General features: G+C 43.4%; 1 protein-coding gene across 4 annotated transcripts in view; it reads right to left on the bottom strand.

The window, feature by feature from the left end:
- The window catches only part of GRB10 (growth factor receptor bound protein 10), an 807,319-nt gene that overhangs the window by 105,629 nt on the left and 675,620 nt on the right, over positions 1-26,070 (bottom strand). For all 4 annotated transcript variants that reach the window (XR_013610607.1, XM_078688120.1, XM_078688119.1 and 1 more), the window contains one exon: positions 11,455-11,592. Coding sequence is in view for 3 of the 4 variants with exons in the window: in XM_078688120.1 (XP_078544246.1) it covers positions 11,455-11,592 (138 nt within the window). In the remaining variant the exon portion in view is untranslated. The remainder of the gene's footprint in view (positions 1-11,454; positions 11,593-26,070) is intronic.

Raw genomic sequence — 26,070 nt, forward strand, 5'->3', positions numbered from 1 at the left:
GTCGTCAGCGTATGAAATGACCCGGGCTCCAAATGCCTCCGCAACCTTCGCCAAAGGGGCCATATAGATATTAAAAATGGTGGGGCTCAGGATAGACCCTTGAGGCACCCCCACCTCAAGCGAAGGCATTTCCGCGGAGAACGGTGGAGCCCAGATCACCTGTCGACGGTCGGCTAAGAAGGATTGAAACCAGTCCAACACCGTCCCCCGCAGTCCTATCTCCCCGAGTCTTAAAAGGAGACCTGCTTCAGGGACGGTGTCGAAAGCCGCCGACAGGTCCAGCAGGACCAACATAGCCTTTCCCCCATGATCAAGCGTCTCCCTGATGGCGTCGGTCACCTCCACAAGAGCTGTCTCCGTGCTATAATTAGCACGGAAACCAGATTGGGAGTCATGCAGCACTTCGTTGTTCTCGATAAAGGTGGTAAGAGTGTGCTGAACATGCTTCTCCGCCACCTTCGCCAGAGCAGGGAGGAGAGAGATTGGTCTATAGTTGGCCAGCTGCAGGGGGTCAAGCAAAGGTTTTTTGATCAGCGGGAGAATAAGAGCATGCTTCCACTCTCTAGGAACCACCCCGGAGCTCAGAGACATATTAAGCAGGGGGTTCAGCAGGCTGTTTACAGCTGAAGCCACATTGCCCAGGCATTTAGCCGGGCAAGCATCCAAAGGGGATCCTGATTTCAGCCGGGAAAGCAGCTCAAGTGAGGTTTCACAAGACAGCAGGGGAAAAGCCGATAGAGTGGGCCCGGACTCTGCTTCTACAGATGGCACGAACTTCTGATCGCTCCCCAAGGCCGCAACATCCTTCAGAGGCCCCACCCCGGGAAATGAATCCTGAATCTTTAAGATCTTAGCAACAAAGAAGTCAGCAAGCTGCCTGATCCACTCCTCCGTATGGGAGTGTACACGGGCGCCAGCAGCAGGATCCACGAATTCCTTCACAATTCTGAATAATTCCCGGCTCGTATTGTCAGCTTGATCTATTCTGTGCTCAAAGTGGGTCTTTTTAGCTTCAACAATCTGTTTATGGTATAGTTTTATAGCATCCCTGTACTTGATTTTCTCCTCAGGATCGTACTTGCGCCGCCAGAGTCTTTCCGCCTTTTTGCAGTCTTGGCGCATTTTCCGTAAAGTGGAGGTAAACCAGGGAGCAGAGTCCTGGCAGGGAGCTATCCTTGCTGGCTTCCGAGGGGCAAGCTCCTCAAATCTTGCCTGAAGCCAGTCTTGAACTAACGACAGGTCAGCTTCCAGGTTCCCTGTCATAGTACAAGGATGTTGACAGAGTGCGTCAGCGAGCATATCAGCTGTCACTAGTACAATACCGTGAACACAGTAAGCAATGGGCCCTTCGTGAAAACCAGAGGAAGAGGACCAGGGCAGAGAAGGGTCATTTGGACAAAAACAGGGCAAGTGATATTTAGAACTGGGGGTCTCTAGTTGGCAGAGGTAGCTACCACTGTCCAAATAGGGACCTTTGCTTCTAGTCGGGGTAAGAAGGATGCACTCTTTAGATAACCCCTGCTCACCCCCTTGGCAGCTTGGCAGGAGCAGTCAGGCTTATCAAAGGCAATGTGTGAAGTATTTGTACCAACACTCACAGAAACACAGTGAAAAGACCACAAACAGTTTAGAAAAATAAAAGGTATTTAATCTTAACTACACAAGACCAAAACGACAAAAATACAACATACACAGTTCAAGAATATGGTTTCAAAAGAGTTTTTAAGGTTGCGTTAAAATAATCCACAGTTGCGTCACGTTTTAGCCAACAGTACCTTTAGATGCGACAAAAGTTCCAAGTGAAAGCTGTAGCGTTGACCAGCAAGCAATGAGTCACTCCTGAGACCCTGGGGAGGCGATGAGAAAACCCCGCTGGACGCAGCGGGCGTGTTGCGGTGACTCCGGTCTGTATGGGGAGGGATGCGATACCTTGCGTGGATTCCGGTTGAAGCGGTTTGCAAAAGGTACGATGCGACAATCCCCAGTGCGGCGACGATGTGCGGCTCAGCGTCGATCTTCTCCTCCCGCAGCTCCTCGATGCGATGGCTCTGCAATGACTCTCGCAGCGACGTGATGCAGTCCGCAAGCAAGCGGTGCGACGATACTCGCAGCAATGGAAATCTTCCCGCACCGAACTGGTGTCCCGCAAGCGAAGGATGCGACGACTCTGCGAAGATCTCGGCTTTGCGGGGGCGGGAATTTCCTCGCACTGACGGGGATGCACTCCACAAGCGAGCGATGGGTTAAAACTTGCAGAAAGTCTATAAATCTTGGTTTCCAGCTTCCCAACATAGGTACAACTTCCAGAGGCACCACAACTGGCCCAAGCACTCTAGGAAGGGCAGAACTCTCTCAGCAGAGATCTGGGAAGCTGGGGGTGAAGTCCTTTTTTTCCTGGGACTTCTTAACAGGGAGCCAGCTCTTCTTCAGGCCCTTGTAGATTCCTTCAAGCAAGGGGACACAGCACAAAGCAAAGTCCTTCACCTCTCCTTGGCAGCAAAGCAACTGCAGGTCAGTCCAGCAAAGCAACAGCAGGACAGTCTTCCTTCTTCAGTCTTCCAGCTTTCTTCTTGGCAGAGGTTCCTTCTTGATTCCAGGATGATCTAATTTTCTGTAGTCTGGTAGTCTGGTGTCCTGTACTTCTACTCCTAAAAGTATTTGTTCCCTTTGTGCAGGAGGGTTTTGAGCCCGGTCCGAACCAGTTCTGGGTGTTGCTTGAGCACTTTGTTTTCCTGGCCTCTCCTTTCCTTTCAGAGAGAAGGGCAGGGTCGTCAGCCGACCAGCAGGAGGTGGAGCCATAATTGTGGAAGGCAGGCCCAGCCCTATTCAGGCCCAGGTGCTATCCCCTCCCACCACTCTAGATGCAGATGGAGCTATTCAGCCCAGGGATGGCCCAATCAGCCTCTGGGAGCCACCCAGCCGCTGTCACTCACAAACCAGACAGTCAATTCACAAACAGACCAAGGCACACAGAAAGGTCCGACAAGAGAAAAGCCACTTTCTAAAAGTGCTGTTATCAAACACCAGATTTAAAAACCACCTTTCCTAAAAGATGTGTTATTAAATTCTGAGTTCAGGGATACCACACATTTAGGTCCTACCTTGCTCCTATGGGAAGACATGCAGGTAGCCACGGTAAACAGCATTCTCCATTATAGCCTATGGGCAAGATAGCCTTACAATAGTGAAAAACGAAAATGGCTGAAATTCACTACCAGAGCATGTCACCTGCACTAGTACATGCTCTACCTTTCACATACAATGCACCCTGCCCAGGGGGGTACCTTGGGCTTCCATAGGGGTGTCCAATGTGTACAGAAAGGGAAGGGTTAGGTCTGGTCAGTGGGGACACTGGCCAGGTTGACATGGCAGTCCACAGACTTCACACAGGCACTGCGGTGGCAGGCCTGAGACACCATTTTAGGGCTACTCCTGTGAGTGGCACAATCAGTGCTGCAGGCCCACTAGTAGCATTTGAATCACCAGCCCTGGCACACTCAGTGCACTTTACTAGGGACTTCTTGGTGATACAAATATGCCAATTGTGGATAACTAATTACAATAACAATTCACACAGAGAGCATATGCACTTTAGCACTGCTCAGCAGTGGTTAAGTGCCCAGAGTCCTATTTCCAACAACCACAGATCAGAAAAAACAAGGAAGGAAGAAGCAAAACGTTTGGGGATAACCCTGCAAAAAGGGCCATTTCCAACAGTGATTATGTGCCCAAAGGATATATTGTTGAGGGTAATCAAGTCAGTCGATGAGATTTCAGACCAGCCTTGCTGTGGTAGAAGAGGAGCTGTGTGCAGATTGGGACGTTTTACGGCAAGCATGCAGTGTTATAGGGGTAGCTGGGCAGGCATCCACATGTTATTTCACTGCCTGTGGGGTTGATCCTGTGCACTTGCACTCTCAGATTCCTCTACTTTGGTCTGCATCATGCTGCTGGGGAACATGCAGGACACTTAGTGAGCAAAGGCAGCAGTAGAAGCCAGGTGACCTCAACCACAAACTACCATGTCTCAGGTGGACTGAAATGGTAGAATTACATGCTGCCCTTGCACCATGAAACAGGTTGATGCTTCATTCTAAGAGTCACTGAATTTATTTTGGCAAAGAATATGCAAATAGGACATTGGAGGAACTCCGGAGGGAACTTAAAACATATCTGTTCACAAGGATTTAGTGTGCTTGTAGGTTTGGGAGCTGCATTATGGGATTGCTGAGGCCACTGAATAGCGCGGGGACACACTGGGTAGTGTAACCAGGCGCTGTATAAACTCAGAATTATTATTATTATTATTATTGTAGAGTGGCGCCACATATACGGGTGTCGGTTTTCAAATCTATTGTAACTCGTGCATCAAGAAATCTAGCCAAAATGATTAGTCTGAAACAGCACACCTCTTGTTCATTGTAAAATAATGTAAAAAAAAAGATATTATTGTAACTTAGTCTATAATTAAACTGTTTTGCCTTCCTTTCTTGCCTACTGTTTTTTGCCTTTCTCGTTATTGTCTAAAATGCACCGTAGTTTGGGTATACTATTGTCAAAAGCTAGGATAAGCCTGGTTTATTTTTCCAAGAGGAAACTGCTTAATTCAAAGGGCTGTTCGCGTCATACTAGCGGGAGCAGTAACCAGCCCGAGGGACTCCGAGTTGGAATTAGCAGTGCCTGTGTTGGGTTTCCCTTGGGCTTAAACACTCATAGCACATGCAAATTTCACTCGCTTGGTGAGAGCCGTGCTAACTTCACACCAGTCCCTTCATCTTCATACCACATCCACTTTGGCAAGAGGAAACAAAAACAATTAATAGGATGTATTGGGATCCAATGACTAATGTAATCTGATGCAGGTAAAAAAATCTTAACAGGTAAAACTGCTCACCCGCTTGTCCCATAGAGTTTTCAGTTGTCTGATTTTGATAAGGTACAGGGGTATTAGAGACTGTCAAAACCTCTTTGCCATGAAGAAAAGGGGGATACCAGGGAAAATTACCAATAGACCTCCATTCGGGAACTCTTGATTTTAGGGGAGGGAAGGATGTGTATTGGTTTAAAAGGACAAAAGTACACAACATTCCTCCTAGTACCTTTATGCTTTATATAGAAAAGCAGTGAAAGTATATCCTTTCCATATACAGGCTCATGCTTAACAGCAGCCTTTTTAGCAAGGTAATTCTGACTTTCAGGCTTCTAAACTCCGGTGCGCATATTCGCCCAAGTCTTTTTCTTCTGAACAAGGCATTCTGCAAATGTGGAAGGCACCTTTCATTGTTTGAGAGCAGTGAAACCAGTGCCATGCTAATTATACACCGATTTCTGCGATGTAGCTGATCCCCAACTATCTTTCTGTATTTTGGATTCCACCACACAATTGCTATTTCACAACTACCATAAGGCATGAAGTACGCCAACTGTTATAATAATGTGCGGCACTCCACTGTTCATTGTAGTTCACTTCTAAACATCTACTTAAAAAAAAAAACAGGCTTGTAATTTTTACATACATGCACTAACAGACAATACATAAGTAAAACAATTTCTCCCCCCTCTCCAATTGGGAAGTCTGCACTTAAAATTGTTGCACACAAATCCCTGCAGCAACCAATCTAGTGAAATGTCACGAGGATCGGAAACGGTAAACTGAACATAACAATTTCCATGGAAGGTGGCAACTCTGCAATCTTAAAGGATAATCACGGACTTGAAGGGCTTCTAGAATTTTCGTTACTATAAAAATATCAAAATATCACCTATATTGCAGCCTTGCCCTTTAATGCTTTCAACAGCAAATGCATCTACCCCGCCAAATGCACAATGGCCATGATTCAGCCCTGCACAACTCGTGTGATCATCCGAAAAAAAAAAAAAAAAAAAAAAGTTTTCAGGAGTACTGTAGAAACGGGCTTTGGCTCTGCACACCTTTGGTTACATGGAATCTCACATATTACCTTAGTACTCAAGGAGTTTGATATTGGTGGCTCAACCTTGAGTCGAGAAGGTATACAAAACGGATGTATGACGTTACATCGGGAACTTTTACAACGCACACCGTTACAACGCAATTTTTACAATGCAGATACATTTACAACGAATGCTTTTACAACGCATGACATTACATAGCAGATGCTATTACAACGCATGCCATTACAACGTAAGTATAGGTAAGTATATTATTTTTTAAAAAAATGTAATTTATTAAAATTTAATTAATTTAATAAATTAAATTATTTTTTAATAATTAATTTGTAAATATATATACTTTAAAAAATAGTTTTTTTTAAAAAGAACAATTATTATTAAAGAACTAATATTAAAAAATAATAAAATTATTACAATTAATTATTTAAAATATTTAAAATTATTTATTTAAAAACTGAACCCTAAAAATACCCGTTACCCTGAACCCTTAAAATACCCCTGTACCCCAAAACCCAAACCTAGCCCTGAAACCTAAAAATACCCCTGTACCCCAAAACCCATACCTAGCCCTGAAACCTAAAAATACCCCTGTACCCCAAACCTAGCCCTGAAACCTAAAAATACCCCTGTACCCCAAAACCCAAACCTAGCCCTGAAACCTAAAAATACCCCTGTACCCCAAAACCCAAACCTAGCCCTGAAACCTAAAAATACCCCTGTACCCCAAAACCCAAACCTAGCCCTGAAACCTAAAAATACCCCTGTACCCCAAAACCCAAACCTAACCCTGAAACCTAAAAATACCCCTGTACCCCAAAACCCAAACCTGTCCTGAAACCTAAAAATACCCCTGTACCCCAAAACCCAAACCTAGCCCTGAAACCTAAAAATACCCCTGTACCCCAAAACCCAAACCTAGCCCTGAAACCTAAAAATACCCCTGTACCCCAAAACCCAAACCTAAATATATACTATTACTTAAATTAATTTATTTAATTTACATTTAAAAAAAGATTTAAAAAAATAACATACTTACCAATATTTACGTTGTAATGGCATGCGTTGTAATAGCATCTGCTATGTAATGTCATGCGTTGTAAAGGTATGCGTTGTAACGGATCCTGCGTTGTAATGGTGTGCGTTGTAACGGTGTGCGTTGTAATAGTTGCGTTGTAAGGGTTGTTTCCCATACAAAACAATAGTCTATGTAAGCTCTAATAGGAGGGAGAGTATTTTGCTTTAACAGCTATATTTTTAATACATTCAAAATGTATGACCGTATGCTTTGTGGGAAAGCTTCCGCTCAGTCCAGTAAGTCTGAGTTGGTTATTGTGACAAATTATGGACTTGATTGGTATGCAGTGAAAAGATATCGCAGCTGCCACGTCGGGTCATGTCGGGTCTGTTTATTATGAAAAGGTATGACCGAGCTTATGAACTGAAGAGAGCATTTTTTAAATCCAATATGCGTCTAACAGTGGATTGTCATTAGTTACTGGCTGTGAGATTACATGCAACCAAATAGCGGTCTCCAAATTAACATAGTAAGCAAGGGTTTTGGTATCACCAATTCTGACAAACCCTCGGATGAGAATTTTACTATGATGATTCATTCTTGTTAAGCCCTTTTAAGAGGGGTTGTATATTTTTCAATTATAATTTTGAACATATTTGCAATTTCATAACTGTACGCCTGATGGTTGCCAGCTTTTTCACACTTCAGCAGGCCTGTGTTTGATAGTATCAAACCAATGGTAAAGGTTACAGGATTTATACGTTCACCAGGAAAAGTTAGGTCGCTTTCAGGGGTGTGATTTGTTTAGAATGGAGTTATGGCAAAGACAAGTAGGTTAGACTTGCATATTAAGAAAATCATGTGTTAATGGTAATACGCTTTATAAGGTGGATTATTGCACTGTGCTATAGCCTGTAGGTAGGTATTTTGCAACACTGAATCTCATATTTCTGTAGTAGACAAGGGTTTTGGTGTTGATGACTCATCTGCACAGGTCGTAAACATAGTATTGTACTACAGTAATCCTCATTGCCCTCTGTTAATCGCAGTTTCCTATTGTTCTAAGAAGTGGAATTTTGTACATATTTTTGAATGTTATTCTAGTATACCAAATGGGTGCCTTGTAGGAAGGCTTATGACGAACATTAGGTTGGATGGAAGCAAGTGAAAAAGGTTATAGACCTGATTTTTAAGAAGGAAACCTTATGAATCCTGCCATGTGTATTTATCCAAGAAGAGGCCAGAGTTTTGTGCAATTCCTCTACCCAACTGGAGTACTTTCTACTGACTAATTAGTAAATGCTACCTAGTTGGGTAAATGTATAGTGCATCTCCTACACTACATCTGCGTAAAGAAAGCCGAGAAAATGTCTCCAATGACCTTGTTGGTCTGTAACTTTGCCAGTCTGATTGTTCCTCAAGCATCTTCACCAGATAACTTTTCAAGGTGGAACTGCAGAGAAAACACACTTGGACGATTTGTACTTTGCAGAAGTGCTTCTTTGCTTGGGGGAGATGTGATCGTACTCCAGGGCATGAGGAATGCATCTCCAAAATGGGTGGGAAAAGCACTGGGGGTTCTTTTAGTAAGCTGTCCTTCCTCCTGGGAATAGGGCGGGAAGACGTTGCATACACTTCATGTATATGGGGTAGGGCCGAACCCCCCCCCCCCCCCCCGGATATTTCATCCTTGTGAACCCCATCCCCGCAGGCCTGGCTTTTTTTTTTTATTAAATAGGGGAGTGGTCCCCCCCCCCCCCAGGACTCTATCCTTCAGCCTTTACATTATTATTTTTTTAATATGGGGGGCGGGTCATGCAGTCCCAATCTCCCAGGACCATTTTCGGGCCTGGAGACTCCATCCTCCGGAGACTGGCATGGCTTCTCTGGGTGCTCCCTAGAACTCAGTCTGCACTTGGTCCAAAGGGGGAGCCTCAAGGCCCCAGTGGTTCCTGCTGACTCCCTGCTTCTAGTAGAAGCCAGCACTGCTTTCGCACAGAGGGAGCTGCTGAACATGCAGCTTCCTTTGTGTGAAAGCAATTAGTCTGTTTCCCCGCTTGCTTGACAGAGGGCATGGAAACAGACGAATTATCCAATTTCAGCAAGTGAGCATTTATTTTTACATTTTGCCCACTAATATACCAAAGGCGTGGGAGTCAGGGTAATCCTACCCTGCCCCCAACCCTTTTGGTTTTTTCCTTTTTTTTTAATGGGACTCTGCTAAAGCAGAGTCCCAAGATGGCTGCCAACACTCCCCAGTTGAAGTATTAGCAGCCAATCAGAGCTCTGCATTTTCCTGCACCAGCTCGCTATTTCTTGCCAAGTCGTCATGGCCACAGATATCCCCACCTGTATTTTCTTACATTTCTCAACAGATACTTAACGGATCCACACCAAATAACTAAGTATGATCTACGGAACCAAATCTTCCTTTCTGGCAAATTAGGTGTCATTCCGTCCAGTGCTTTGGGCTGCAGGTTCGACAAAATGTCCTATGTAAATAACGTGGGAAACACCTATTTTTGACCCCCCCCCCTTTTCTCTGCCCAAGCTTGGCAGCTCACCCCAAAACTTTCCATGTGCAACAAGAATCGCCGCCACACTGAGGAAAATTTCATGGAGATTCAAATGGTGCCAGAGCTATAGGCAAGTCAAAAACTCTTCTTTTATGGAAACGTGGTCCTAACTATAACAACCTACGGTCGACCACCCGTAGACATATATATATATATATATATATATATATATATATATATATATATAGGCACACAAAAAGATAGATATACACACACATACATACACATGCACATGTACACAAAATCGCACAGGAAATTGCACTGCCTGCCTATATCCCAAGAGTTGTGTAGAGCGCATTATAATTTCTATTTTGTAGGACAGTCATTACTGAGCAGCATTTTTGCAAGATCAAACCATTGGGATTTGAACTCAAGCTTCTTAGGATTTGATTTCAAACTTGTCGGCAGGGGAGAGTAACATCCTAGAACAGATTATGCTAGCTTTAACAATTCATTAAAGAAGAGCACAGGAAACCAAACTCTTCTCCCGACTTCCCTCTATTGTGGCTCCCCTGCACGGTTAATTGGTCCTGTATGCACATTAAAAAAAATTCCTGGTGTGCATTAAATACTACATGAAAGGCATGCCACCACCATTAGTGAGCATTCCAACAAATTATAAATAAGTGAGATGTTTAAAAGTTTCTATGCAACAATGCATTACCAATATTTTCACACTGTGGTTGACCAACACTTTTTAAAAATTCTTCTGACACATGGAAGCAGAGACTAGCGATCCAAAATGGAAACTGTAAAAATGATTTCACCAAGACAGTCATGACTGCGGTCAAACATTTTTTTCGTTATATCAGCCATATGCTGAACTATTGTCCAAATAAAGTATGCTTCAGGCAAAGACCATTCCGAATGGACTGTTTGTCTGGAGTCCAAATGAGTGATCTGACAACCACAGAGGCCAGCCAGACCTCAGACTGGCACCTACTATGTCCAACTGAAGCTGAACCTGCTGCACCATAATGACTAAAAAAGGTGATAATCAAGGCCATCATATAACATTAGGAAACATAATGGAAATCTTTGAGCACAGAATGTTATACTCTTCAGGCACCACTTGCCAACCAGAAGGCTGCAATGAGGCCATAGTACGGTTTGCATTTTCTAATGCCACCTTCCCTTAATTGAGGATAATCGAGTAGCAGGTTGGAATGTTACAGAAAGCCTTCCTTACCGGCTAGAATACTAGATCTATCATCAAGCGGACAGGATGATCCACCTTTGCCCCTTCATTTCCCCACACATTTTTGTCAAGGAATCCTTATATAGCTTGCTCAATTAGACAATTTATGTCAATGCATTGCTCACCCAAGGGAATAGACAACCCCATACTTATGCAAAAACTAGCATGTGAAAGAGAAGACAATACCATCCTTCAATCACCCTGCAAGAGGGCATTACTGAACGCCCAAACCCTCGTTGCTAAGAAAATAATTGAATGCCTTGACATAGCTAAAACATGCACCAAAGCTGCCCCACTTGTAACATAAGTTATTTCCAAATAAAGCAATTACATACTTTCTTTTACTGTACAACAATTTCCACCAATTGAACAACTAAAATCAAAACGGTTAGCCTGTTTAGGGGGCTTATACCACAGTACATCTGCTAGACTGAACACACCCATTATGCACATTTCAAGATGGATGTTTTTGTGACAACCAAAGTTTCTTCAAACTGAAGAGGTCTTAATGGCAATTAGTACGACAAGGTATGCAGACTTTGAGGCATGAATGCACATGGTACACAACTGCAATATCCTGGGACAAATGAAAGGGAACATGCAAGACGTCAGTAAGAAAGGGATATTCCCCAACAGTTCCCCGACACCTATTCTGAACATCCCTAGTTGTGCATCAATAGAGACATCAGAGAAGGTTTCACAGTAGTAAAGTTCTAAAAATAGGGGCTCTTCACCTTGGATGTCCCTTTCATGGAGCAGTACAGTCCTGATCGTCGCAGACACACAAACATCTTTTTCCATGATTTTCTTCCCAGATCTTTCACATGTAAAAAACCCTGAATTTCAGGGCAGCTGCTGGAGTCTAGGAAGCTCTGTTGAGAAAAAGAAACAATTAGATTCATAAAAGAAAAATGATTAAGCATTTGTGTGCAGTCCTGCACACAACTACCAACAACAGCACTCTAAATTTGATTGTGCTGAAACAAAATCAGATATGGGACAGTGCTAGCCAAAATGTTACCAAGATACTGTACAAGTAGCCAAGGAAAAGTAGCCTTGGTAAGATTTTTTTTTATTTAAAGTGCTCCTAGCATTTAATTCAGCCCTGGAACTGAAAGTCGCTGCTTGGCAGACAAGATGGTGTCTGAGAGAAAACATCAACGCGATGCTCGATTCACCTCCAGGGAAAATGCTTTTTAACCATGGATGACTGTTTAAACCGACTAAAAATAAGACAGCGCTGCACGGGATGTCGAAAGTAAGAAGCGCAGGATTGTCACGAAACTTCTTATCTGATCAGACTACAGAAGTACAGCCCGGAAAAGCCTGCGTGGAATACCCAGCATTGACAGAGCAGCCAGGAGTTGCGTTCTTGGTCTTTCGGCCTGCGGCCCTACTCTCCATCTGTGAAGACGCGGCTCGGGAATCAGGCCGTGAGTGCGAAGAACAGGCATCTTGCAGGGGGAACTTTCTTGCTGGAGGCGTTGGTTGCCCTGGATGCGCAAGACCGATAATTCTAAAATGTCTGGCAGGGGGCTGAAGGGGACTAGAGCTAGGAATGCACAGAGCGGCTCCCAGGCACAAATGAACCAGCAAGCAGGCTCACTAACTACGGAGAGCCAACAGAAGAAAACAGAAAATCGCGGGGGCAAAAACAAAATCTCGGAGAAAGGGGAGAAGGAGGACAATTCAGAGCAAGAAGCAAAGCTAAACCAGGATGGAAAAAGCTTAAAAAAGAAAAATGTATTTAAAACGCAAATGGCTCCTGGGCACTGTCAGACCCTAATAACCAAAAGCTTTGGTCTAACAGGAGGGACAGGTTTAAAGGCTGATACAACTGTAAAAGAAACCAAAACAGTAGAAACTAAAACCAAGAAAGCAAGTGAGAATGCACATATCAGCACTGAGAAGCAGCCCGCTTCCTCTACCCCCAAACAGACTAACACGGCAACTACAAAGCTGCACTCCACCCAGCGGGATACCACCTTAACGAACCCAGAAGCTGGACAGGCAGAGCATCAATATGAACTCCCGGAAGTGGAACCTCCTCACAGCTCATTTAACTGCAGGATTGAAGAAACTACTGGCATCGAAGAAACAAATCGGTCAATATATAAGAGGACCGAAACATGGCTAGAGGGGGCCGCAGGGACAGAGAGTCAAAATACCTACCACACTCCCCACAACAGGAACTGTGATGTGCTCAAGACGCAGGAAACTCTTTCAGAACAGTATTACTCTTCAGCTGAAGACTCAGAAACATCCGATATAAGTATCTCCGCCTCAGCAACAGCATCAAGCGATAAAGATCGGCTAAATGCAAATAACAGCTCATATGTAGAGCAGCCCAAGAACAATCATGACAGGAGGAAAGTCAAAACAAAAAAGAAGGGAGGCCGACCTAGGAATTGGGATACAATTGAAAGAGACAGCTCTGCTGAGCTAAGATGGGACTACTCTGCCACCCAACTAGCTGGTATCTCTGATACAACCGCCAGATCAGGTGGCAATCATACAATCATTGATAGCAATGATCGACACAATGATGGTAAAGCCAGAGCAGAGCTGGAGCCTGCACTAGCAACAGTACTACAGACTATCAAAAGCTTTCAAGCAGAAGCCAAAGCAGACAATCGCAGATCACGTCTAGCCGCTAAGAAACTCCAAGGAACTGTGATGAAGGTTGGCAAAACCTGCGCAGAGATTGCCGATAGGATGGCTTCTGTAGAAACAAGGACAGAAAATCTTGAGAAAGACATGGCAGTACTTAAAACCGAAGGTAAACAACAGGATGGCATTGTTAAAGATCTCTTATGGAAGAAGGAAGAGCAGGAAAACAGACAACGACGAAGTAACCTTCGCTTTTTAGGCATTCCGGAATGGATGGAAGGGAATGATCCCAGAGGTTACATGGTTTCGCTTCTTAAAGGTGCCTTTCCAGAGTTACTTACATGGGACTGGGATAAAGAAATCCAACGGGCACATAGATTTCCGCTAACACCCTCAAAACGCTCCTCAGATACCCCTCAGCACCCTCGTGCTATGCTCCTATACTTTGGGAACTACCTACTCCGCCAAGCCATGTAGGATCTGGCCAGACCAACAAGCAAAGAAACTTTTAATGGCGTAACTTTTTTAACAAGACCAGACTTCGCACACGCTACAGTTGAGGGTAGGTGGAGACTCAGGCAGCTCTTCATCCCTTAACAACAAGGGGCTGAAGTATATCTGCAAAATCCGGCGCGCCTAAAACTTGTATATAAAGGGATTATTCGCAGCTTTATCGCGGAGATCTAGGCAGAGATCTAGGCTACAGCATACCTACAGGAAATTACTGGGAAAACAGTTAGCAAGAAATAGTAGCCACTAGACCCGAATTGAATGCTCTAAAATCTTTTTTGCAATCTTTGCTTTTTTCTTTTTGCTTCTCATCTTTTTTCTGATTTTGTTTTGTTGTTGTTGTGGTTTGGCTCCTGGTATCTGCATTAACACAATGAGGTTGAGTACATTTGTTTCGTGTAGGGTAACGTGGAGTATTTTAAGGTTTATGGTTGATTAGCTTCTCAGACGTTTTTAATTAAGAGGACAAAAATGGGACGATTGCAGGGACAGTGTGATTTTCTCTCTCAAATGCCATTATCCGGGGCTTGCAAAGGTCAGGTACTCAATTGGGGGGGTTGGGGGGGGGGGGGGGGGGTTCGCACAGGGGTGAAGGGTGGGGGCGGGGGGGGGACAGGGTCGGGGTTGGTCTAAAGAATGGGAAATCACTAGAAGAAAGATTCCGCTCTCTTGGGTGGACACGGGTTGTATCCTTTCCACCTTCCTTTTTTTTTAATCTAGATGAGTAAGCTATGCATTGCCACAATCAATATTTACGGTCTGAATGACTGGAAGAAAATATTGAACACAACAGCTGCCTTAAGGCTACTGAATGCGGATATAATCTGCATGCAGGAAACGCACATTGAAGCTGCACAAACACACCTACTAGAGACACTTGAGTATGTTTTGGTGGGGGCCACAATGCAGAATTCATGCACACGAGGGGTTGCAATATTGGCCTTAAGTAACATGCTACAATTTAGTCGCACTTCAGTAGAGCAGCTAGGGAGAATGGTTATCACTCAGTTACACGCCAGGAGACCCACTTAAAATCTGCTCCATATATGGCAGCGACCTTAATGATCCAACTGTAATTCAGCACGTTCATAATGAACTAGCCAACTGGCCACTACCGATAATAGTTTGTGGGGACTTAAATCTACCAGCAGAGTGGAATCGGAAACAGGACACAGGGGGATATATAAGGGCCGTAAACCAAAAGGGTGTATAAGGCACCGAGGACACTGTCAGGAGCATGCACTTACGGATGTGTGGAGCTGGCAAAGCACTAAGAATCCTGAATACACTTATTTCTCCCATCCTCATAGCAAGCAGGTCAGAATAGATTACATTTTAGCCTCCTACTCTATACTCAGAGATTGCAGAATAGAAAAGGAACCTCGAATATTAGCTGACCATAACCCACTAATTTTGGAAATCAAGATGGAAAGGATCTGTGGTGGTACTATAACATGGAGCTTTTAAAGGGCTCTTCTTTTTAACGAGGAATATTGCGAGATTATGAAGGGGTGGATACCTCCATTCATTAAAGAGAATATAGACAGCACCAGCATTGATATTGTGTGGGATGCACTCAAGGCAGGGATTCAGGGAGAGACACTACGCTTTTCTGCCAGAATGAATAAAAAAAAAAAAACAAGCCTTAATGAAAGATAGCTTAACAAAATTAGCAGCCGCAGAAGAAGAGCTGCTCACTATATTCCAAAATGGAGGAGAGCATAATGAAGCACTATTGGGGGTTATGGCAGCTAAATCTGCTATAATGGGGATAATAGCTGATGGGGTGGCTGATAAACTAGCCGTACGGTGTGAGGACGCCTATGAATGCAGTGAGCAGGTGGGCCATCATCTTGCTGTTATAACCAGACAAAAGGCAACCCGGAATTTAATCACAGATATTGAAGATCCAGTTAAAGGATTAACTACGGATTCGGATGAGATCTGAAAAGTTTTTTATACCTTTTATCAAAAGCTTTACCATGAAGAATCGCAAAGAGATGTGAATGAAATAGCGATATATCTTAATCGGATCCCTAAATAAATATTTAAACAGGAGGAAAACCTACAGTTGAAGGAGATTCCCCAGTAGCTAGAGATACTGCTATGTATTAGTCTTCCAACTAGTAAAGCTATGGGCTCTGATAATATACCCCTTTAATTCTATAAAAAATGTTCAACACAACTTAAAGATTGTATGACACAACTGATTATACATGTTTTTAAGGGTGGCAGGCCCCCAGAGTCATGGACACAAGCCAAAATTGTAACGTTTCTCAAAAAAAATAAAGCACCAACTGATCCAGGGTCATATTGTCCTATCACACTAATTTACTCAGACACTAAGATTTATTCTAAAGTGTTGGCTATGCGCCTTGCCCCGATTATTCACACGGTTATCTCCCATAGGCAACATGGCTTTATCCCTGGCCGCGGGATGACCGATAATATCCGTAGAGCCATTTCTATTCCTGATGCAAAGAATCTCACAAAAGAACAAATAGCATTGATTTTATTGGATGCGGAGAAGGCCTTTGACCGGGTCTCCTGGGCTTTTCTCTGGGAGGCTCTGTCAAGGGGCGGGATAGGAAACGGTTTTCTGCAAGCATTCAAAATGCTATATGTTTATCCCACGGCTAAGATAATGGTGAACAGAGGCTTAACAGACAGCTTTGATATAACGAGAGATACTAGACAGGGTTCAACATTATTATTTGCAATATATATTGATTCTTTTCTGCGAAAGATAGAGCATAACGCTATCATTAAGCCAATTAATACAAACGGCTGGGAAACGAAAGCCTTGGCGTACGCCGATGTCGCTATTATAACCCCTGAACCAGCAATAGGAATTGAGGAAATTGAAATAGAGGAGTTAAGATTTGGGAGACTACCTGGGTATTCTCTAAATCGAAATAAAACTAAAATTATCTGTAAAGCACATGCCAAGTTTAATGATGCACGAGTGGTGGAAAAAAGCCACTTACTTGGGCATAGAAATTATCGCACACACCGATTGTATAGTGGAAAATAATACGGACCATTAATTGTCAAAAGTAGATTAGAAATGGATAGACTACATAATCTACACGTATCCATAATTGGGAGATGCAACTGCGTCAAAATGTTGTTCTTCTCAAAATTCTTGTACCTACTGCGGGCGATGCCGCTAGAATTTGATGGTAAGTGTCTGAAAAGAATTGAAGATCTAGTTTCAAGATTTATCTGGGGGTATGCCAGACCTAGAAGAGCCTTTAAATATCTTTCGCTATCAAAAGAAAGGGGAGGGTTGGCCCTGCCAAACATCAAATTATAATACTGGGCCACTACCATATTGTATAATTTAACTCTGATTTAAGAAAAACCAAGCGAGGTAGGACCGAGGAAATACCATCACCAATTGAGCTTATAATGGTACAGAGGCATGGGGCTGGGTATGGCGGCATATGAACGACAATCACTACAAGAAAGTGCGCTTTAAGGTATTACAAAGCGGGTACAAGGTTATGAAATGTATGTTGAAGCGGATCAGGCTTGGGCGCCTGAATTATTATACACCACTATGTAACAATCCTATGGTGCCGGAGATTTTTAAGGGCCCAATCACAGAAAGATGGAGTGAGGCAGGCATGAGTAAACTTGGCAATCTTTTTTCCGTAAATGGGCTGGTAACGATTGAAAATTTACGACAGCAATTTGGGTTGGAGATTAGAGATTTCTTTAAATTTTTACAAATCAGAGACTTTTTGTGGAAAAAAGTGGGAGGACTGAAATGGTTTTTAAACATAGCCATTATGGATAAATTCAGGAAAAATAGAGATTTATCTATTGGTTTTGTATATAATTTGTTTAATTCTTTGATGGTAGAGGATATGGATGATCGAGCAACAAAATGGAAAATAAAAATTGGCGTTACTGAAGAACAATTTTTTCACTCAATTAATTTAGCCCAGAACACTTTAGTCCCTGCAAGGCTACAAGCACAATATTATAAAACAGGTTTTTCTTTATATTATACCCCGAAAAAGATTGCCAAGTAGGGTACGTGGAAAGGAAACCCCTGCCTGCGAGGTGATCTATATCAGGCTGACCTTAGCCATATTTTTGCTACATGCAAAGCCTTGGATAGCCTAAAAAATTTAATTTCCAGATTCTAGAATGTAGAATTGGGGATTACTAGTTCCCTCTCTCCTACACTTATTGGTCTTGGGGTAGACATTGACCTGCAGGGAGCTCCGGGGAAAGGTTAGTGTTTATCAGCATGGCAGTATATCACCTCTGCCTGGCCTCTGCTTGGCTTGACCCAAAACCACCTGGTTTTCAGCAATGGCTCACTCAGCTAACCACCAATTATAATTTTGAGAAAGCTATTTATTCAAGGAGGGGAAACCGTACTCTGCAAAAAGGAATAGAAATCTGGACACCCATGACTAAATGGCTTGCGAAGAAAGAAGGAGTAATTAAATCATTTTTCGGTGAAACTTATAAAAACTAATGTGGGGAGTCGTATTAGAATGACCAACTCTCCAGTGGGGGTGGGAAGGGCTTTAAAAAAATGTCTTGAAAATATACAATGCAATAGTTTTTACTCTTTACAGCTGTGTTGCCTTTTGGTTCTTTGCCTTTTTTTCTTTTTTCTTTCGCTTTTTCAAATATGCTGTATATAAAGGTTACATATTGTGAATTGTCTAATTTGCTATTGCATTGTCAATAAAAATCTTTACAACAAAAAGAAAGTCGCTGCTTGGTTCCCAACCACAGATTTGGGTACTAGGGACTGTCCCCGCGTAAGAGGCCACCAATAGGCACCCCAATCTAGAGTAGGTTTACCGAGGCAGAAATACAGTTCAAAGAGTTTGCAGGGCTGTTCCCTTCCCGGGCAGACGAAGATATTAAAAGCGAAGTATTTTCTGCGTAGGACACTATGGACAGCCCAAAATATTTCACAATTGCGACCAATGTCCAGAATTCAAAATTAAATAAGGTTGGACTTAAGGCTGAACTCTACAGAACTCCAAACTCAAACTGGCGCTTTGTGATGAAAACGCCATATGCTATCACCTGAAAAGAGGGAACTTTTAGAAAGGTGAACCAAGCCACAGCCTTACCCCTAACCTTTTTTTCCTTGAGTTTATCCAGAAGTACCTCATGGGTTACAGTATGTAAAGCTGCACTTGGGTCGAATAAGATTAGAGAAGCTGAGCCTCCTTTATTCACCAACTGCCTAAGCTCTTCCTCCAGTTTATGTGGATCAGCCTCAGTGCTATGAAACTGCCTGAAACAATTCAGTAAATCATCTAGTAATCTGTGCTCTTCAAGAAGCTGCACCAATGACTGAAAATAGATCACATTTACCGAACACAGTTAATCTGCCTCATTTGGTGTCTTTTCCATGTCTGGTGAATTCTGGTGCAGGCATTTTTGAGAAAGTCCCAAAACATAGGTCTAAATTCAAATTGCATGCATGAATTATGACAATATCTGTTATTCTTGAGAATATGCTACACTACTAAAAAAAAGAAAATGATGCATATGCATAATTGTAGGAAGTTTATTTTTTGAGTCACATTTACAGTCAAAGGGAAAAATACAGAAAGCTGCACAGCTGGAGAGCACATGCTTCATAAAGGTGGATGGGCCTTGGGCCTGTCCATTTATGCACAATCTGTCCCTGGCCTCTCAGGGTTTCCAGGGAGAGAAGAAAATGACAAAAAATCTGCCAAGGACCACGAGGATGTCAAAGCCCCCAGTTCTCACCCAAAGTCTGGGCTTGTCACACAAAACCTCTATCCGCAAACCAAATGACCAGTGAGGACTGTTTTGGCCCTACAGCTCCATGCAAAAACACCAGCATTGTCCAAACGCCAAAGGTCTGGTGCACATTTTCCTCAACTCCACTTGCTCATTCAGGCAATGGTCTCACAGCCATGAACTTTACACTGAATTCCCTCTGGCCTTGTCCAAGAGAAGGGGGAGAGGAGTGTGGTGTGGTGTGGGTGCCTTCCTTTTAAGCTATATTTTGCGCCCACCATCACCCTCCCCAATATACCAAGGGGCAATGGTGGGGGGACGCTGTTGATCATTTCTGCCGTATGCCACCCCACTTTGCCCTCCGTTACACAACAGGCAGGAAGGATGCTGCAGTCACTCGACATCTGAACATATGACAACTTCTTGGTTTTCACCAGCAGGACAGACTCAAACTAAAAGTGATGATGTACTGCGCCTTTATGAACATTGTTTGCAGAAAAGGAATGTTGGACCTGGTGAAATTGGCTATTTCACTATCACAAATGTAAACGTGGCAAAGGTCAATATCCCATGTCCTTCTCCCATATTGTTCTGATGGGTAAGAACAATTGTTACTTACCTGTAAACAGGTGGTTCTCCAGTATTAGTGTCTTTCATAGATTCACATGCTTGAATATTCCCCGTCGAAGTGGGTGTCCCACGGTAAATAAAATAGCAATAAATGCTATATATATATATATATATATATATATATATATATATATATATATATATATATATATATATATATATATATTTACCTACTGGCGGTCGCCAGTAGGTATATATAGTTAGGATTTTTTCTCTATGGGATTTTTGAAAATTCTATGCCTAATAACTTTGGCGTTTGTGGACGGAATGGGCTGAAATTTTCAGGAAAATGGAACATTTTGTTTCTGAGCAGCCCCTAAAAATTTGGGGTTTTTTTTTCAAGGGGGGGCCGAGATAAAAGAGGGGTCCCAAAACGCGTTTTTCCCATTCATTTTTCCATAGGGCGGTTGGACTCACTTTTAGCTCGAACGGCTGAATGGATTTCCACGAAACTTGGCAAAATTGTAGATATTGTTTGCCCGATGTGCCTTTGCTAGGTCTCAAGATATGTGCTCCTGTGAATTTTGAGTAAATTAGGTTTAAAAAAAGATATATATCTCGAGCCGCTCCCCGGTACGCGTACCGGGGAGCGCTTAGGGCGCGCCACGCGACTTACGCACGGCAAGCTGATTGGCTCTCGGTTGTCTGTAAACATTCGAAACAGTCTGCAGCGTCCGCCATCTTGTGTCTCGGTAGGATTGAGACACAAGAGGTGGCAAAAATCAAAGGGGGAAATGAGAAAAAGGGGGCAGGGTACACCCCCCTGACCCCCTAGTTTTGATGTGGGGGCCATAAAAGGGTCCCGCGGGTAAAAAATAAAATAAAAAAAAATTCGATTTTCGCGGGGGGCGCACCCGGTACGCGTACCGGGGAGCTTACTGGGGAGCGTACCATGGAGATAAAAAATGACAGATTTTTTTCACAAAAAAAATTGCATTTTTTTTATAAATTTGAGGTAGTTCTGAAAAGAACTTTTTTTTGATTTTGTTGTTTTATATTTTTTTAGACTTTTTAAAACGATTTTATATTTTTTTGGGATTTTTGTCAAGGGAAAAACAAAAAACAGGGATTCAAAAACTGCTCAACAGGAGCAAAAAAATGTGAAAATTTAGGGAGTGTCAGGGTAGCGGTGTTGCTGTTTCTTTATGGCAATGAGTTCAACACTCTGCTCCCCATAGCAGAGCAGTTCGTCACACTCCGTGCACAGAAATTTGATGCCTGCAAACTCTGGCTGTATGTTAGGGACCATTCTTCTACGGGATGGTCCCGAAGGTGTTGCTCCACCAGTGGAGGTGCTGCCGCCATCTGTGGGTAATTTCCGTGCCAGCTTTCTGACACTCTCCCTCGCAAAGTTGTTTGGGTGTCTTCTTTTGACATGCCTGATTAAATTGGCATTTCCAAAACTATATTTTTTCAGAGGATTGCCTCTGGATAAAGTACTACCACATATTTTGCAGGTTACTTTGAGCGTTGACTTTTTTTTGTCCTTCAGGGATGTCATAAAATTTCCAGATGAAATGGGTTTTTTTCTTCTGCTGAGGAGGGTCCTCCTCTAAAAATCCGTCGGAATCACTGCTGGATGACTCTCTTGCAGCCATTGCTGAAGATCAGGAAAGTAGGAGATGAAGACAGTACACAGAACAGCTCTTGCTCTCTCCAAGTACAAAGCAATAGTGAGAGAAATGGGTGGGTTTCACACAATTTGGAAACAAAAAAGTTCTGAACCAATGAAAAGTGTTATTTTAAAGTCACATGGTTTGACGCGCTTACGCTACGCGACTCGGGGCGCGTCCAGGGGCGTGTTTCATAAGCGCATCAGGGCGTTTACGTTGCGCGATCGTATGCGCTTCCGGGTGCGCTAACGCGGTGCGTCATAAGACGCATCTCGCGGCTACGCGATACGTGTCTTATGACGCAAGGCGTGGCGGCTACGCGAAACGTCACGATGTTGTTTCCGTTCGCGGCAATAGCGCTATCGGGACGCTCATCAGTACGCGCCCCGAGGCGCGCCGCAAGATTGCGGTTACCCGTGCGTTCACCGGTCCGCGCCCCAGGAGCGCACCGAAAAGAATAATAAAAAAAAAATGACATAATTATACAATATAAAATTCGCATTAAAATTTATTATTTTTTTTAAATATAAAGATTTGCTATTAAAAAACCTATGAAATTCACTGAAAAAACCATAGGTTATAGACCATATATAGTTAGGAATTAGCATTTACAAAACCTTGAAAATTCACTGAAAAAAACATAGGTTATAGACCATATATAGTTAGGAATTAGCATTTACAAAACCTTATTTTACTCACACAAAACCATTGAAATTCCATATATAGTTAGTTGCACTAACTATATATCGCGCACCCGCAATCCACTGCTGATGATGTCACATATTACATCATTCATGACATGGTCAGTGACATCACTGATGACATCACTGATGACATCTCAAAGGACATCACTGATGACATCACTGATGACATCTCATTTGACATTACTGATCACATCACTGATGACATCATTCATGTGATGATACGATGAACCTCTTCGGACTCTAATATAACCTTAGATACAGTGAATATATATATATATATATTTATATTACAAATCCCACAAGCGAGCGCAAGCGCCCGCGGCGCCTTTCCCAGCCGCTTAATGAAGGCGGTCCGTTGCGAGGCAGGCAGCCTCTGCACTGAAACGCGTTGAGTAGTTTTGCCTGTAAGACCATCGAAGAATAAATCTCCGATTGCTGCACAAACTTCTGGTGTGTCCTTTGCCTTCGTGTTTGAGCTTGGAGTTAACACGATTCTTTGAAATATATATATATATATATATATATATATATATATATATATATATATATATATATATATATATATATATATATATATATATATACATAATACAAGAAAAAGCAAGGAAATACAACTGAAATCCTCTAAAAACGCTTCCTACATAGGAATGCAAGGCAAAGAGAAAAAAACATTTGTAACACATTAGTGTCATTATGTTAGTCCAAACTGCAGCCAATCAGGCGCCAGCACCCTCTTGGATTTAGTAACGGCCTGCCTAGGTCGTAGGAAGAACCGACTGCGGTCGAGCGGGGCCGCTGCAGTGTCACATACACTGCACGAGCGGTGGGAGACTGAGCACTCACCTTATGCAGCAAAGGTGTTTGCGCACAGTGGGAGCAGTATCCACAAAGCAGAGCAGAGACTTGGTGACAGGACACCAAGAGTATGGACATTTTGACCAGGGTGAAGCGCACGCACGAACTACATCTCCCAGGATGCCCGAGGGCCACACCCACTTTGGGGCGGGAAGATAATAAATACAGTTTGGTGCATACAAGACGCTTTTCCCTGGCCATCCCACAAGCCACTGAGGAAGAGTTTCATCACTCGAAACGCGTCTGGCTGGAATAGATGGTGCTTTTTTTCCTTGTCCCTGGAGCCTCGGCGAGCAGGCTGCTGCTCAATAAATTCATCTGCTGCCATTCAAAGGGTCTCCACTGGTTCTTTCCTGCATTTGGGAGCTGCGAATGTTGGATTTAGTAACGGCCTGCCTAGGTCGTAGGAAGAACCGACTGCGGTCGAGCGGGGCCGCTGCAGTGTCACATACACTGCACGAGCGGTGGGAGACTGAGCACCCACCTTATGCAGCAAAGGTGTTTGCGCACAGTGGGAGCAGTATCCACAAAGCAGAGCAGAGACTTGGTGATAGGACACCGAGAGTATGGACATTTTGACCAGGGTGAAGCGCACGCACGAACTACATCTCCCAGGATGCCCGAGGGCCACACCCACTTTGGGGCGGGAAGATAATAAATACAGTTTGGTGCATACAAGACGCTTTTCCCTGGCCATCCCACAAGCCACTGAGGAAGAGTTTCATCACTCGAAACGCGTCTGGCTGGAATAGATGGTGCATTTTTTCCTTGTCCCTGGAGCCTCGGCGAGCAGGCTGCTGCTCAATAAATTCATCTGCTGCCATTCAAAGGGTCTCCACTGGTTCTTTCCTGCAATTGGGAGCTGCGAATGTTGGATATATATATATATATATATATATATATATATATATATATATATATATATATATATATATATATATATATATATATACATAATACAAGAAAAAGCAAGGAAATACAACTGAAATCCTCTAAAAACGCTTCCTACATAGGAATGCAAGGCAAAGAGAAAAAACCATTTGTAACACATTAGTGTCATTATGTTAGTCCAAACTGCAGCCAATCAGGCGCCAGCACCCTCTAGAACCTTCTCCTCAGAAGCTCAAGCCCTCAGATTTTGTAGCACAAAGTAACTAAGAGCGCATGAGGAGAAGAGAGCCTCTGAGGGGAGGAGGGTGAGTCGCATGTGAATCTATGAAAGACACCAATACTGGAGAACCACCTGTTTACTGGTAAGTAACAATTGTTCTTCTCCAGTATTAGGGGTGTCTTTCATAGATTCACATGCTTGAATAGAATAGAAAGCAGTAACCTCCTAGAACTGAGATTGCTAAGCATATAAAGAATATATCAAGACAGTACTATAATAAAAATAATACAGTCATATAACATCATAGCAATCACAGGAAAACAATAAGGAGGAGGGAACAGAGGTTCACCATACTGAAAAAGATGGCGAAGCACTGCCTGCCCCACTGCGGTATCCGCTTCATTGATGGCATCCAAACAGTAATGTTTGGTGAAGGTGTGCCTGCTGGACCATGTCGCTGCACGGCAAATCTGATGAAGTGGCACACCAGCAAACAAGGCGGTGGATGAAGACATCGCCCTCGTAGAATGAGCCCTCACTGAAGACTGCAATGGTCTGCCCGCTTGTTGGTGGCAGAAGGCAATGGCTGAGGAAAGCCACCGGGCAATTGTCGGCTTGGAAACTGGATGTCCTCTGCGCAGTCGTCCGTATGCAATGAACAGTTGGTCGGACTTGCGGAAAAGAGCAGTTCTTGCAATGTAAAATTTAAGACATCGCTTGATGTCCAACGAATGTAGGCGCTGCTCCGCCGGAGATCTTGGGTCCGGAGAAAGACTTAAGGAACACAGGCTCATTCAAATGAAAATCCGTAGGTACTTTAGGTAAGAAAGAAGGGTTGGTACGCAGTGCCACTCCGTTAGGTTTGAACTGTAGATAAGGCGGCTTGACAGTGAAAGCGTGAAGATCGCTCACGCAACGAGATGAGGTCAAAGCCAGAAGAAGTGCAACCTTCCAGGTGATTAATTTTTATATCGGCCTTATGGATAGGCTCAAATGGTGACTTCATAAGTTGAGCTAATACCACATTGAGGTGCCAAGCTGGCATAGGGCGACGCACAGGTGGAAACTTGCGGAAGAGCCCTTTGAAAAATTGACGTATAACTCGTGATGAACAGAAGGATGAAGAGCCATCATGTCGGAAACGAGATATTGCAGCTAAGAAAACTCTCAGTGTAGAATGAGAGAGTCCTGACTGAGCGAGGCTCAAAAAGAAAGGAAGGAGCTGTTCAGGAGTGGAATGGATATTGGCTGAAACGCACCAATGACAGAACCGCTTCCATTTAAGTTTGTAAGTCTTAATGGTAGACGGAGCTCTGGCTTGAGCTAGAATGTCTCTGCACTCCTGGGATATGTTCAAGTCCGCGAACTCAAGGTGCTCAGGTTCCATGCCCACAATTGAAGCGTTGAGGGATCTGGATGACACACGAGGCTCTTGTCCATAGTTAGCAGGTCTGGACGAGGACGTAGAGGAATGGGCTTGCACTGGGACATCAGCAGCAGTTCCGTAAACCATGCCTGTCTGGGCCAACGAGGTGCGATTAACAGAATGTGGTAGGGCTGCCTCCG

The sequence above is a fragment of the Lissotriton helveticus genome, chromosome 4_1, assembly GCF_964261635.1.
Source record: "Lissotriton helveticus chromosome 4_1, aLisHel1.1, whole genome shotgun sequence".
NCBI classification, from domain to species: domain Eukaryota; kingdom Metazoa; phylum Chordata; class Amphibia; order Caudata; family Salamandridae; genus Lissotriton; species Lissotriton helveticus.